The sequence below is a fragment of the Babylonia areolata genome, chromosome 5 (genome assembly GCF_041734735.1).
Source record: "Babylonia areolata isolate BAREFJ2019XMU chromosome 5, ASM4173473v1, whole genome shotgun sequence".
NCBI lineage: Eukaryota > Metazoa > Mollusca > Gastropoda > Neogastropoda > Buccinidae > Babylonia > Babylonia areolata.
In genome coordinates this window covers 44,926,278-44,941,915 of record NC_134880.1, presented here as the reverse complement: position 1 = coordinate 44,941,915, position 15,638 = coordinate 44,926,278, and the positions used below count along the sequence as shown (strand labels likewise).

The window sequence follows — 15,638 nt, the reverse complement described above, 5'->3', positions numbered from 1 at the left end:
GGGTGAAGAGGATTTAGGTGACAAGGACACTGACATCACCGGCAATGTGCAGACACTCACAGGAAGGGATCAAAAACTTATTTAAACTGGGCAGTCAGCTGACCGCTCTCACTGCCAGTCAAACAGAAACCAGTCTGCTGTAGTTGGGTTTGTGTTGGAACTTTAGTTACTGCAGCATGCTGCATACCCTTCCCCACCTCCCTTCTCTCTCTCTCTCTCTCTCTCTCACACACACACACACACACACACACACACTTACACACACAAAACCAGTGGATGAGGAGTGTACAGACCTCACAGGAGTGTTTGAGCTCCATAATCTTCAGCCTTACAACACACACAAACACCCCCCCAAAGCCCCCCACCCCACCCACCCACCCACACACACACACAACCCCCCCCTACCCCACCCCAACCCCCTCCCACACACAGACAGACACACACTTACACACACACACACACAGAGCAGAAGAGCAGTGTACAGACCTCACAGGAGTGCTTGAGCTCCATGATTTTCTCACACACACACACACACACACACACACACAATGGAAAAGCAGTGTACAGACCTCACAGGAGTGCTTGAGCTCCATGATTTTCTCTCACACACACAAACACACACACACACACACACACACACACACAGCGGAAGAGCAGTGTATATACCTCACAGGAATGCTTAAGCTCCATGATTTTCTCACACACACACACACACACACACACACACAGAGCAGAAGAGCAAGAGCAGTGTACAGACCTCACAGGAGTGCTTGAGCTCCATGATTTTCTGCACCCCCTGCTGCACGGCCTGTCGCACGAAGTCGGTGGCCGTCATCTTCATGTACTGGTCCATCAGGGTGGTGGCCAGCGTGGTTGCCCGGAACAACGTCGACACTTGTACTGCACGCACAAATCATGCACCACACACACACATATAGAATAAGAGAAAGAGAGGGATAGAGGGGGAAGAGGGAGGGACAGAGAGAGGTGGGTGAGAGAGGGAGGGGTGGGGGAGAGGGAGGGAGGCAGAGGTGGCTAGGGTGGTTGCCCGGAACAACGCTGACAATTGCACTGCACACACACATCACGCACCACACACACATGTTGAATAAGCGATAGAGAGGGACAATAGGGGGGGAAGTGGGAGGGAGAGAGGAAGAGAGGGAGAGGGAGAGAGAGAGAGAGAGATAGATGTGGCCAGGGTGGTCGCCTGGAACAATGTTGACACTTGCACTGCACACACACATCACGCACCACACACACACACATGTAGAATAAGAGAGAGAGTGAGGGGGGGGGGGGGGAGGAGAAGAGAGCAAGAGAAGGGGTGGGAGGGGGGGGGGAGAGGTGGAGAGACAGGTGGCCAGAGTGGTCACCCAGAACAACGTAGACATTTGCACTGCACACACACATCATGTACCACACACACACATGTAGAATAAGAGAGAGCGGGTGGGGGTGGGGGGGGAGGGAGAGAGAGTGAGAGTGAGAGAGGGGGAGAGACACAGAGAGAGGAGAGGGAGGGAGAGAGAGAGAGAAAGAAAGAGATAATTTATACACAGGCATTCATTAACCAGCGTCGTCAGGAGTCGCCAAACAGAACCAACAGCCAGTGGCAGCAGCTGACGACCAGCTTGAGTGTTTGAATTTTGCACCCGCATAATACAATTTCTAACAGCCTTGACCCCAAATTGTCATACATCTGGTTTCAGAACAAGGCTTCAGCCATTTTCTTTCCATCTGGTTTGAATTCTTGGTTTTCTTAAATTTTATGAAATTGCCTCGAGTAAATTATGGATCCAAGTCAAGATGGCGCATTCACAGTTTGAGATTTCATAATTCTTCCTCGACGATGGTTCTGGCGATGAATTTGAAGGGGTTTTTTGTCAGAATATCTTCAGCAAATGGTGATGTGAATGTGGGGATCTTGGACAGTTCGATAATGTTGAAAACTGTGTGCCGAGTGGATATTTTCATGACTGTCCAGATGCAGATTTTTTTTTCCTTTTTTCACCGCCAGTGTGGTTGATCTATTCATCACAGAAACAACAGATCATAAAATATGCATGACAGAAACTAAAAATGCCTAACGCATATTGTGTTTGCATTTGGCATGATGTCGACCAGGCTCAAGTCTGGGTCAAACGACAAACAGACACCCCTGAAGGGCCCCTTACATGTGTGAAGGGTTCAGGACCAGGTCAGACAACAGACAGACAGCCCTGAAGGGTCCCATACATGTGTGAAGGGTTCAGGACCAGATCAGACGACAGACAGACAGCCCTGAAGGGCCATACACATGTGAACACTGTTCAGGACCAGATCAAATGACAAAAGACACCCCTGAAGAGCCCCACACATGTGTGAAGGTTGAGAACTGGGTAAATCAACACCAGACAACCCTGAAGTGCCCTACACATGTGTGAAGGTTGAGAACTGGGTAAATCAACACCAGACAACCCTGAAGTGCCCTACACATGTGTGAAGGTTGAGAACTGGGTAAATCAACACCAGACAACCCTGAAGTGCCCTACACATGTGTAAAGGGTTCAGAACTGGGTACATCAACATCAGATACCCCTGAAGGGCCCCAGACATGTGTGAAGGGTTCAGGACTGGGTAAATCAACAGTTCAGGACTGGGTAAATCAACATCAGACACCCCTGAAGGGCCCCACACGTGTGAAGGGTTCAGGACTGAGTAAACCAACATCAGACACCCCTGAAGAGCCCGACACATGTGTGAAGGTTGAGAACTGGGTAAATCAACACCAGACAACCCTGAAGTGCCCTACACATGTGTAAAGGGTTCAGAACTGGGTACATCAACATCAGATACCCCTGAAGGGCCCCAGACATGTGTGAAGGGTTCAGGACTGGGTAAATCAACAGTTCAGGACTGGGTAAATCAACATCAGACACCCCTGAAGGGCCCCACACGTGTGAAGGGTTCAGGACTGAGTAAACCAACATCAGACACCCCTAAAGGGCCCCACACGTGTGAAGAGTTCAGGACCAGATCAAACAACAAGACATCCCTGAAGGGCCCCACACATGTGTGAAGAGTTCAGGACAAGATCAAACGACAACAGACACCCCTAAAGGGCCCCACACGTGTGAAGAGTTCAGGACCAGGTCAGACGACGACAGACACCCCTAGAGATCCCCATACATTTGTGAAGAGCTCAAGACCAGGTCTGACGACATACAGACATCCCTGAAGGGCCCCACAGATCCATACACTGTTCAGAACAGGATCAAACAGCAGAAAGACACCCCTAAAGGGCCACACACACGTTCAAAGAGTTTAGGACCATGTCAGACAGACAGACAGACAGACGCCCACACTCACCCTCCCTGTCGATCTCGTGGTCATTGAGGGTACGCAGCAGCACCACCTCCTTGCGGTCAGAGCTGAAGATGCGCAGGAGGGCGCGGGCCAGGGTAGACCACTCTTGCTTGGGGCACAGCTGGGCCAGGGTCAGCAGGTTCTCATAGCCCTCCTCGATCAGCAGCTGTCAGGGCAGTCATCAGACCATGTCAGTATCGGCGTAGTCATCAGACCATGTCTAGCATCAGTGAAGTCATCAGACCATGTGAGCACAACAATCAGCAGCTGTCAGTGTAGTCATCAGCGCACGTCAGCATCAGTGTAGTCATCTGACCATGTCAGTACAACAATCAGCAGATGTCAGTGTAGTTATCCACGCATGTCAGCATCAGTGAAGTCATCAGACCATGTCAGTACAACAATCAGCAGATGTCAGTGTAGTCATCAGCGCACGTCAGCATCAGTGTAGTCATCTGACCATGTCAGTACAACGATCAGCAGATGTCAGTGTAGTCATCAGAGCATGTCAGCATCAGTGTAGTCATCAGACCATGTCAGTACAACAATCAGCAGCTGTCAGTGTAGTCATCAGCGCACGTCAGCATCAGTGTAGTCATCAGACCATGTCAGTACAACAATCAGCAGATGTCAGTGTAGTAATCAGCGCATGTCTGCATCAGCGTAGTCATCAGACCATGTCAGCACAATGATCAGCAGCTGTCAGTGTAGTCATCAGACCATGTCAGCATCAGTGTAGTCATCAGAACATGTCAGCATCAGTGTAGTCATCAGACCATGTTAGCATCAGTGCAGTCATCAGAACATGTCAGCATCAGTGTAGTCATCAGAACATGTCAGCATCAGTGTAGTCATCAGACCATGTTAGCATCAGTGTAGTCATCAGACCATGACAGCACTACAGCGCATGTCAGCATCAGTGTAGTCATCAGACCATGTCAGCATCAGTGCAGTCATCAGACCATGTCAGCACTACAGCGCATGTCAGCATCAGTGTAGTCATCAGACCATGTCAGTACAACGATCAGCAGATGTCAGTGAAGTCATCAGCGCATGTCAATATCAGTGTAGACATCAGCACATGTCAGCACAACGATCAGCAGATGTCAGTGTAGTGATCAGCACATGCCAGCATCAGTGTAGTCATCAGACCATGTCAGTACAACGATCAGCAGATGTCAGTGTAGTGATCAGCACATGCCAGCATCAGACAGCACAACAATCAACTGCCTTCAGGCTCTCATCAATCATTTCCTGTGTCATTTAGTTAGGCTTCAGTTTCACACACACACACACACACACACACACACACACATCACCACCCCATTACACCATACACAAACTTGTTCATCAAGAGTGGATTTTACAATGACATTTTGCCTGGGACAATTCTCATGTTGCTGTGGATACTTATACATGTGTTCTGTGCATGCTACACATGGCACTTCCGTTTGTTACATCCGAATGACTAGCATCGATCCAGATAACTTATGCCATATTATGGGTTGTCAACATACTTTAACAACCCAAATACATGTTCATGAAGTCAACAAAAAGAAAAGCCTTCTTGTTAATAACAAAATGAAAAAAAGGTAAATGTCTCACATGAGAAAACTGCTTTCCACATGTTTCTGATTGGCTAACATAATTGAGACAATTATCTCTGAAACTTATAAACTGTATCAAAATTTCAAACAACAACAAAAAAACAAAACAAAAAAGCATACCAACTGATGTACTCCTTAAATCGAAAACAAACAAATAACAAAATTTTAAAAGACAGATGCCACAGGTTTGCCTTTTTTTTTTTTTTTGTCCCCCAGCCAAATCCAGTGAACCCTAACCCATCCCCCAGCCCCCCTCCATCCCCCCGACCAAACTGACCTTCCCTCTCCCTCCCTCCAGCCTAGCCCATACCAGTGAACCTTAACCCCTCCCCAGCCCCCTTCCACCCCTACCCCCCACAACCAAACTGACCTTCCCTCTCCCTCCCTCCAGCCTAGCCCATACCAGTGAACCCTAACCCCTCCCCAACCCCCCTCCACCTCCACCCCCCATAACCAAACTGACCTTCCCTCTCCCTCCCTCCAGCCTAGCCCATACCAGTGAACCCTAACCCCTCCCCACCCGCAGCCCCCCCATCACCCAACTCTGATCTCTTATCTAATGTATGGCACACATACAAACTTTATAACAACAGAAAAGATTATGAAACAAAACTGTATTGCTCAGCCAATCTTCGTTTCATGCAACGGTTATCTGCTAGCAGGGCCTGATCTCTGAGCAGGCGCAAATAACAAAGGACATAAATCAGTCTACTTTCACTTTCTAGGTATGGATATCACAGCAACCAAACTGACCTTCCCTCTCCCTCCCTCAGCCCCCACACCACGCCCCCCCCAGCCCCCACTGACCTCTTTGAGACTGGTGTACTCGGCCTGTGGAAGCAGCACCTGGTGCCTGTAGTGGGTGCGGAAGCGCAGGGAGCCCACCTCTCCCTTGGACAGGGCGCCCCCCACGGCCACCATGGGGTAGTGCTCGTCCACACTGTCCTGGTTCTCCAGGGACGACAGGTGCACCGTCACCGACCCTGCAACACCGCACTGCACCCATCGCGGATAGCATCCACAGGCATATAGCACGAGGGGGGGGGGGGGGGCGGCTTGCACAGTGGATAGCACTGGGGACAGCACAGTGGACAGCACAGGGGGATAGCACAGTAGACAGCACAATTGACATCACTGGGTGATAGCACAGTGGACAGCACTGGGGACAGCACAGTGGACTGGACTGGGGACAGCACAGTGGACTGGACTGGGGACAGCACTGGAGGGGACAGCACAGTGGACAGCACAGTGAACTGGGGACAGCACTGGGGACAGCACAGTGGACAGCACTGAGGATAGCACTGGTGGGGACAGCACAGTGGACAGCACTGAGGATAGCACTGGTGGGGACAGCACAGTGGACAGCACTGAGGATAGCACTGGAGGGGACAGCACAGTGGACAGCACAGTGAACTGGGGACAGCACTGGAGACAGCATAGTGGACAGCACTGAGGATAGCACTGGTGGGGACAGCACAGTGGACAGCACTGAGGATAGCACTGGAGGGGACAGCACAGTGGACAGCACTGAGGATAGCACTGGTGGGGACAGCATAGTGGACAGCACTGAGGATAGCACTGGTGGGGACAGCACAGTGGACAGCACTGAGGATAGCACTGGTGGGGACAGCACAGTGGACAGCACTGAGGATAGCACTGGTGGGGACAGCATAGTGGACAGCACTGAGGATAGCACTGGTGGGGACAGCACAGTGGACAGCACTGAGGATAGCACTGGTGGGGACAGCACAGTGGACAGCACTGAGGATAGCACTGGTGGGGACAGCACAGTGGACAGCACTGGGGCAGACAGCACAGGGGGTTAGGGGGGGAGACAGCACAGGACAACACTGGGGACAGCACAGTGGACAGCACAAGGAAAAGCACAGAGGGAAAACACTGGGCAATAGGTGTAAAGTGGTGGTGTTTTGGGGGTGTTTTTTTTATCTGGTTTACGCAAAGAAGCATCAACATGGATCATGTCCCTCATTATATGAATATGCCTGTATGTGCACACACACACACACGCATGCTCATTTTGTTGTTTGTTGGTCTGGCAACGATTTGACACAAACTTGGGATCCTGATTTCTTGAATGTCTGATCACTGATCTATGAACATAAAAATTTTTGTGGTTCATACAGGCTTTTAAGTGCAAAATTCAAAAGCCTTATTTATTGTCTTCAAAAGGCAAAAAATTTTTAAAGCCAGGAACCTGGATGAAATGCATGACATCTATGGTGCCCGCATTTCCGTCACAAAGATTCTTTTAGGTTTAATTTTTCATAAATCATAATTCTACTTTAAATTCAAATTCAGGTGAAACACTCCACAGCTGTGCTTTATCACTGACAGAAACAATACATAATGTTTTGGTTACAAGTAACACTGAGGCTAAAATTTATATAAAAAAAACTTGTACAAACCAGGATTTTTATCTACTTTTTAACGACTTCAAAAAGGCATGTCATTTTTTGTTTTTGTTTCACAATTCTTGAAAACTTTTGAAACCTGTATGAACCCTTGATAATGTTTTGAGAACGTTCACGTCTGGCCATGCATTCTGGTCAGTACACTCACTAATGAAAATCGTGTGTGAGGACATTCACATCTGGACTTTACAGTTGGAACCAGCTCCCTCTTTCACTATGTGAAATCAGCACACTGAACTCTTTCATGTCTGGCCTTCAAATGTACCTACTTTCCTCCCCCCACCCACACTCTCTCTCTCTCTCCAGTCTACACTCTCTCTGGCTTTCTATTCACATGTATTTACAACAAGATTTATCTTCTGTCCTTCAAAATAGAAGTTATGCATGCATGTGAATGACTGGTGTGAAAGTGCTTTGATTTGTCTCTAGACGATGTGAATACTTTTATCATTACTATTATTGTTATTTACCATTATTATGATTATCATCATCATCATAGGAGGAGTTTGTATTATACTCCATGTTTGGTGATACATATACTTACCATGTCAAACTGATGCAAACTAGGCCTATCGGTTTGCTCTGCTTGGCCAAATTTTGCGCAGCTAACAGTGAAAAGACGACCCGTCTAGTCATCATCATCATCATTTTATTGTCTGCATACTCACCAATGAACATTTCCCTGCTGCGTTTGACATTGATGAGTGACACGGTGAAGCTCTCCACATCTGATGGAATGTCACTGAAACACGTTACGCCACACCTTCACTGACCGCTCAGGGACAGACAGACGGACGGAAAACAGAAGGAAGAGAGAAGAAGACAACAAAGGCTCTGGGGTCGAAAAAAAGATGATCTATTAGGAACCGACTGAGTACACCAACAGATACTGATCAATCAGTTAAATAATCCATAACCAAAATAACGGCAAACAGTATAAGATGATCTACTAGAAACCAAATGAGTACATCAACAGATACTGATCAATCAGTTAAATAATCCATAACCAAAATAACGGCAAACAGTATAAGATGATCTATTAGAAACCGACTGAGTACACCAACAGATACTGATCAATCAGTTAAATAATCCATAACCAAAATAATGGCAAACAGTATAAGATGATCTATTAGGAACTGACTGAGTACATCAACAGATACTGATCAATCAGTTAAATAATCCATAACCAAAATAATGGCAAACAGTATAAGATGATCTATTAGAAACCGACTGAGTACACCAACAGATACTGATCAATCAGTTAAATAATCCATAACCAAAATAATGGCAAACAGTATAAGATGATCTATCAGGAACCAACTGAGTACACCAACACATACTGATCAATCAGATAAATAATCCATAACCAAAATAATGGCAAACAGTATAAGATGATCTATTAGGAACCGACTGAGTACACCAACAGATACTGATCAATCAGTTAAATAATCCATAACCAAAATAACGGCAAACAGTATAAGATGATCTATCAGGAACCAACTGAGTACACCAACAGATACTGATCAATCAGTTAAATAATCCATAACCAAAATAACGGCAAACAGTATAAGATGATCTACTAGAAACCAAATGAGTACATCAACAGATACTGATCAATCAGTTAAATAATCCATAACCAAAATAACGGCAAACAGTATAAGATGATCTATCAGGAACCAACTGAGTACACCAACAGATACTGATCAATCAGTTAAATAATCCATAACCAAAATAACGGCAAAAAGTATAAGATGATCTATTAGGAACCAACTGCGTACACCAACAGATACTGATCAATCAGTTAAATAATCCATAACCAAAATAACGGCAAACAGTATAAGATGATCTATTAGGAACCGACTGAGTACATCAACAGATACTGATCAATCAGTTAAATAATCCATAACCAAAATAATGGCAAACAGTATAAGATGATCTATCAGGAACCGACTGAGTACACCAACAGATACTGATCAATCAGTTAAATAATCCATAACCAAAATAACGGCAAACAGTATAAGATGATCTATCAGGAACCAACTGAGTACACCAACAGATACTGATCAATCAGTTTAATAATCCATAACCAAAATAACAACAAACAGAATAAGATGATCTATCAGGAACCGACTGAGTACATCAACAGATACCGATCAATCAAATAATCCATAACCAAAATAATGGCAAACAGTATAAGATGATCTATCAGGAACTGAGTACATAACAGACACTGATCAATCAATCAAATATTCCATAACCAAAATAACGGCAAACAGTATCAAGGACAGAGAGAGATTCCGACCAGCATCAATACAAACAGGTTGGTGACACAGGGACTGAAAGATGGTGAGTGGGAGACATGAGCAACAAAAAACATAAAAAATGCAAACACTCTCTGACATTTAAGTACGCATAAATTGACCATCATTACGAATACACAATCAAAGGAATGTTGATGATATGGATAGTTATAAAGCGCCTATCCTCAGTCAGAGACCAAGCTCTAAGTGCTTTACAAACACTGTCATTTGCACATCAGGCTGCCTACCTGCTGACAGACAGCTGCCTATGGGCACTCATCATTCATTTCCTCTGTCATTGAATCTGATTTCAGGCATGCACACATACACATTCAGACAGACATTAACATTTTACATGTATGACTTTGGTTTATGTATCCCACCACTGAGCATGCATGGGAATTTCTGTATTTTCTTGTATTTTTTGTTGGTGTTGTTATTGTTTTTCCAATTTAGAGTCACATGCACAGTGCACAAAAATAAGAAGACAAAAGAAAGAAAAGGCAAAGAAAAAAAAGTATGTGCTCAACGGACTAGGATGCAACTGAGGCTGACGACGCCGACACACACACACACACACACACAGCCATCAAGGGCACTCACTCTAGCTGGAACTCCTCCCCCCAGAAGGGGTCGCCACTCTCACAGGTCTGGGTGCGGGCGACCCGGTGTTGGTTGAGGGCGAGGGCGCAGGCTGGGTGGGAGAGGAGCTTGTATGGGACGTTATGCGCCGAGAACACCGTCACCGACAGACTGTGCAGGGACCGCAGGCCTTTCTTGGGCACAGCCCCCGATGTGTTAGTGCACGAGTCCTTCAGAATGTGCACCCACCTCTGTCAGGGAAAAACAGTATCAGTACAACTGTACCTGACAAACCCCAATGTGTTGGTGCACGAGTCCTTCAGAATGCGCACCCACCTCTACCAGGGAGAGAACAGTATGAGTACAGCTGTACCTGACAGCCCCTGATGTGTTGGTGCACGAGTCCTTCAGAATGTGCACCAACCTGTCAGGGAAAAACAGTATCAGTGCAGCTGTACCTGACAAACCCCAATGTGCTGGTGCACAAGTCCTTCAGAATGCACACCCACCTCTATCAGGGAAAAAAACAGTATGAGTACAGCTGTACCTGACAGCCCCTGATGTGTTGGTGCATGAGTCCTTCAGAATGTGCACCCACCTCTGTCAGGGGAAAGCAGTATGAGTACAGCTCTACTGCTGTCAGACATGTCACCATCACAATGGAACTGGGCAGCACAATGGCTGCAGAATATCGTTTAGTATTCCATGCACTATATACAAATGATCCATTATTATCATTATTAGATTATATATATCTAATATATATACATTATATTGTTGATAACCATGATACTGACACTACTACTACTACTACTACTACTACTACTACTATTATTATCATTATTATTATTATCATTATTATTATTACTATCATTAGTATTACTATCATTACTATTATCACATTATCATATACATTCAATATATATTGTTAATAACAATGAGGCTAACAATATCATTATTGTTACTATTATTACTATTATTATTATTATTATTATTATTATTATTATCATCATTATTTGTTGTGTAAAGGAGATATCTGTGGGCATTAACAGCAAGATGAGTGATACTGACCCGAATGACCTCACTGCTCTCTGCATTGATGTAGCTCAGAGTTTTGTTCTGGTTGTCGTACGTTGATACAAGCAGAAAGCAGTTGGGCCTGAAACACAAAGCATACACAGACACGCACACACACAAACACACACACGTGCGCGCGCATGCACACACACACACACACACACACCATCTTGTAAAATACACTTTCACTGATGAATTGCAATTTGGGGCTCAACTCTTTCACCACCATTGGCGACTTTAGTTGACTAGACAGTGCACCTGGCGACTTCTGTCGACATTGTGGGTTCACGCTGATAAGACCATTTTTCACATTGTAACAAAGCTCGACAGCTGAAGCCAGTTTCCTGCCACAAAAAAATTACCAACTTTGGCCCCCTGTCTGTGTTTGAAGTGCACAGGTCCACTGTGTTGTTTTGATATGAACCGAAGCCTGTGACTGAGAGCATTGTTTCTACAACATTTGGCACTGGGGAGAGTTCTTCACACAGAAATTTGGTGTTGAAATAGTTACTTTTAGTCTGATCACCTAAACAATCAATCAAGTCTTATGTCCTGTTAGCAGACATCATAACATGCAATGACAGAAGTTCAAACAATAAAACGAAAGAGGGGAAATAGACAAAAAAGAAAAAAAGCAAAAAAAAAAAAGAAAGGAAACCCTCTTGGTGCACAGACTTCAGGAATAAAAAACAACATCTGCCTGGAAAGAGGACGCCGCATATGTAAACACAAGGGAGGTAATATACTAAGGGAGCTCACTAGCCGCAGCTACTTTTAGATTTCTCTGCACAGATGGACCAGTATTTTACAAAGGACAGGAGTCAAGACTACTGCCCGAGTCTGTACCACTGGGTCATGGTATAGTATGTGTAATTAAAAATCAGTTTCAGCAACACCGTATGATGGTGTATGAGGATGGTGCATCAGTCAACGAGATGGACCAGTATTTTACACAGGACAGGAGTCAGACTACTGCCCGAGTCTGTACCATCGGGGCATGGTATAGTATGTGTAATTAAAAATCAGTTTCAACAACACTGTATGATGGTGCATGAGGATGGTGCATCAGTCAACGAGGAACTGTGACAAATCCAGTTAGGTATATAACAGGCATGGTTCATTTTCAGGCCGTTCACTCTTCTGCACACCCACTCTCACTCTCTCTCTCTCTCTCTCTCTCTCATACACACACACACACACACACACACATACCCACCACCAGAACAGAGAAGTACCTGAGCTAAATTAGCCAGATTACAGAGAACAACCAAAATTCAATAAACTTTTTCCACTGTGTCATGGAAAGGAAAAAGAGAATGAAAGCAGCACAGGGGCTGCGGCCCTTACCTGCCAAACAGACTGTCATGGATGGGGTAGATGGAGGTGTAGTTCAGCTCCACCAGCCCCTTGGGTTTGGACCTCTGAAATCATGGCAACACCACATGAAATCATGGCAACACCACATCGTACCTCTGAAATCATGGCAACACCACATGAAATCATGGCAACACCACATCGTACCTCTGAAATCATGGCAACACCACATCGTACCTCTGAAATCATGGCAACACCACATGAAATCATGGCAACACCACATCGTACCTCTGAAATCATGGCAACACCACACCACATCATACCTCTGAAATCATGGAACACCACATCATACCTCTGAAATCATGGCAACACCACGTCATACCTCTGAAATAATGACAACACCACATGAAATCATGGCAACACCACATCATACCTCTGAAATCATGGCAACACCACGTCATACCTCTGAACTCATGGCAACACATCATACCTCTGAACTCAATGCAACACCACATCATACCTCTGAACTCATGGCAGCACCACATCATACCTCTAAAATCATGGCAACACCATGTCATACATTAATGCACATCACCATCATCATCATTAGTAGTAGTAGTATTCACTTCACTCCACCGTAAAGCTCCACTGCGCAGACATGAAGCTCATGTCCGACATCCTTACCCCCCCCCCCACCCCACCCCCCTCCATCACATATTACTGAAGACTCAACTGTGTTGGGCAGGACACATCTCCAGAATGGAAGATTACCGACTACCATACATCGTTCTGTATGGTCAACTGTTGTCCGGTCACCACAAACAGAGCAGAACCTGTATAAAGACACAGTGAAGAAGGCCCTCACAACCTGTGACATCAACCCCTGCCAACTGACCACCCAAGCCACTGACCAAAGTGTCTGGCATCACACAATCCACCAATCTGCAGGCACACTTGAAGCAAGCCCTGGCGCCAGCATGGGGAAGAAGAATCGGATAAGGTGAAAACACAGGGGAACAAACAGAACCCACCACTGTCCTGACATTCTCTGCAGTCACTACCGAAGAATCTGCTGATCTCGAGTCGGGCTCGCCAGCTGTCAGCGTGCTTGCTCTTGAAGAGGACTGAACTGATATGACCGTCACATAATAATTTCAATCCCCATATCAACATCATTCTTCTTCTTCTACTTCTTCTTCTGATTATTACTATCTTTATTATTGTTATCATTATTATTGTTATCATCATTAAGATTAATACTGAGGAGGCCAGTGACCATGTGTATCATGCTGATCCAATAACCTGACCAAGGATTAAAAAAAAAACAAAAAAAAAACAAGAAACATGGCTCTGTGCACACAACTCACCTTTTCATTTTCAAAGAAATACAACATGTTTTCTGTTCCATTCAGGACAAAATAATACGGCTTGAACTTCTTCATCTTCTCATCTGTAAAAATAAAAAACAAAACTTGAAGCGAAGATAAAAAAGCAAGGGTACTGTTAGTTCACACACACACACACACACACACACACACACACACACACACACACACACTGCACTACATGGGGTATTCACACAATTCTATTAGTTTATCAGAAGAGTCATTCATGCAACCATGAAAACTGGTCATATTAGTTATCATACATGAATTGAAGAGAAAGTCTAAATGGTTTCTTTTTTTTTCTTCTTCTTTTTTTTTTCTTTTTACAGAAAGTGTTTTAACATCATGGTCACTGAAAATGTCTTAGTGTTTGAATATAATTACAGGTGCAAATTATCTTTCTTCTTATAATCTTCACATCCCTTTTCTCAGTATTACCACTAGATTTTTTTTCCCCTCCCTTTTTGTTAGTATTACCACAAGAAGTTTTTCCTCACCTGAAAGAACAAAACCATACGGATATAAGCTTTTGTTCTTTTTGTTGTTTTTTTCAAAGCAGAAAAGAAAAAAAAAAAAATCAAAACAGCAACTGCAGCAGCCTACTTCTGAAGTGCAGGTATCCAGACATCTCGATGCGGTCGTTGGTGCGGGTGACCAGTTTGGGGCCAGTGCTCTGTCGAATGGGTGCATAGATGTCCTGGCTGCCCCCCTCTACACGCAGCCGCTCAAAGCGTGTGTTGTTGCTGTCAAACACATCCTGCACACACACACACACATACACCATATGGATACACACACACACACACACACACACACCATACGGTGATACACACGCACATACCATATAAAGATACACACACACACAAACCATACACATACACACACACACACCATGCACATTACACACACATACACCATACACATGTGCACGCAAATAAACAAAAACACGTATACGCATATACCTCTGCTTGTGTCTTTGCAATTAACCAGCATGCATAATTTATGAATGAAATCAGATCTACATGAAGCCAGCCATACTTAATATTCCAAATTGAAGCAAACATAACTTTTCAATCAAGAATACAAGACAAACACAAACTACTTCTTCGTTCGTGGGCTGCAAGTCCCATGTTCACTCGTGTGCATGAGTGAGCAATTATGTGTATGACCATTTTTAGCCCTGCCATATAGGCAATCATACTTGGTTTTCAGGGAGGAGGCGTGGTAGGGTGCATGCCGGGTATGTACTTGCTTCTATGGGTATAACCATCGAATGCTGATAAAGATTGCGGGATCTTTAACATGTGTATTTGATCCTCTGCGTGTGTACACACACAAAGGGGATTCAGGCAACCAGCAGGTCTGCACATCTCTTCACGTGGGAGATCAGAAAAATCTCCACCCTTTACCCAGCAGGCACTGTGACCAGGATTCGAACCAACAACCCTCAGATTGAAAGACCAATGCTTTGACCACTCGGCTACTGCGCCCATCAGAATACAAACAGAAATAGCCTTACAACACGGTAAGTTTGTCAATGAATAGAAGGCACTGACCTCAGAACATAAACAGAAACAGCCTTACAACACAGTA

At 44.9% G+C, this 15,638-nt stretch overlaps 1 protein-coding gene across 2 annotated transcripts in view; it reads right to left on the bottom strand.

Annotated features, from left to right (window-relative positions):
- Positions 1-15,638, bottom strand: part of LOC143282093 (ras GTPase-activating protein 1-like) — a 54,678-nt gene that overhangs the window by 21,376 nt on the left and 17,664 nt on the right. For both annotated transcript variants that reach the window (XM_076587579.1, XM_076587580.1), the window contains exons 9-17: positions 14,649-14,802; positions 14,028-14,110; positions 12,694-12,767; positions 11,341-11,428; positions 10,291-10,520; positions 8,056-8,129; positions 5,763-5,938; positions 3,352-3,514; positions 758-900 (exon numbers count right to left, since the gene is read on the bottom strand). In XM_076587579.1, the coding sequence (XP_076443694.1) occupies positions 758-900; positions 3,352-3,514; positions 5,763-5,938; positions 8,056-8,129; positions 10,291-10,520; positions 11,341-11,428; positions 12,694-12,767; positions 14,028-14,110; positions 14,649-14,802 (1,185 nt within the window). The remainder of the gene's footprint in view (positions 1-757; positions 901-3,351; positions 3,515-5,762; positions 5,939-8,055; positions 8,130-10,290; positions 10,521-11,340; positions 11,429-12,693; positions 12,768-14,027; positions 14,111-14,648; positions 14,803-15,638) is intronic.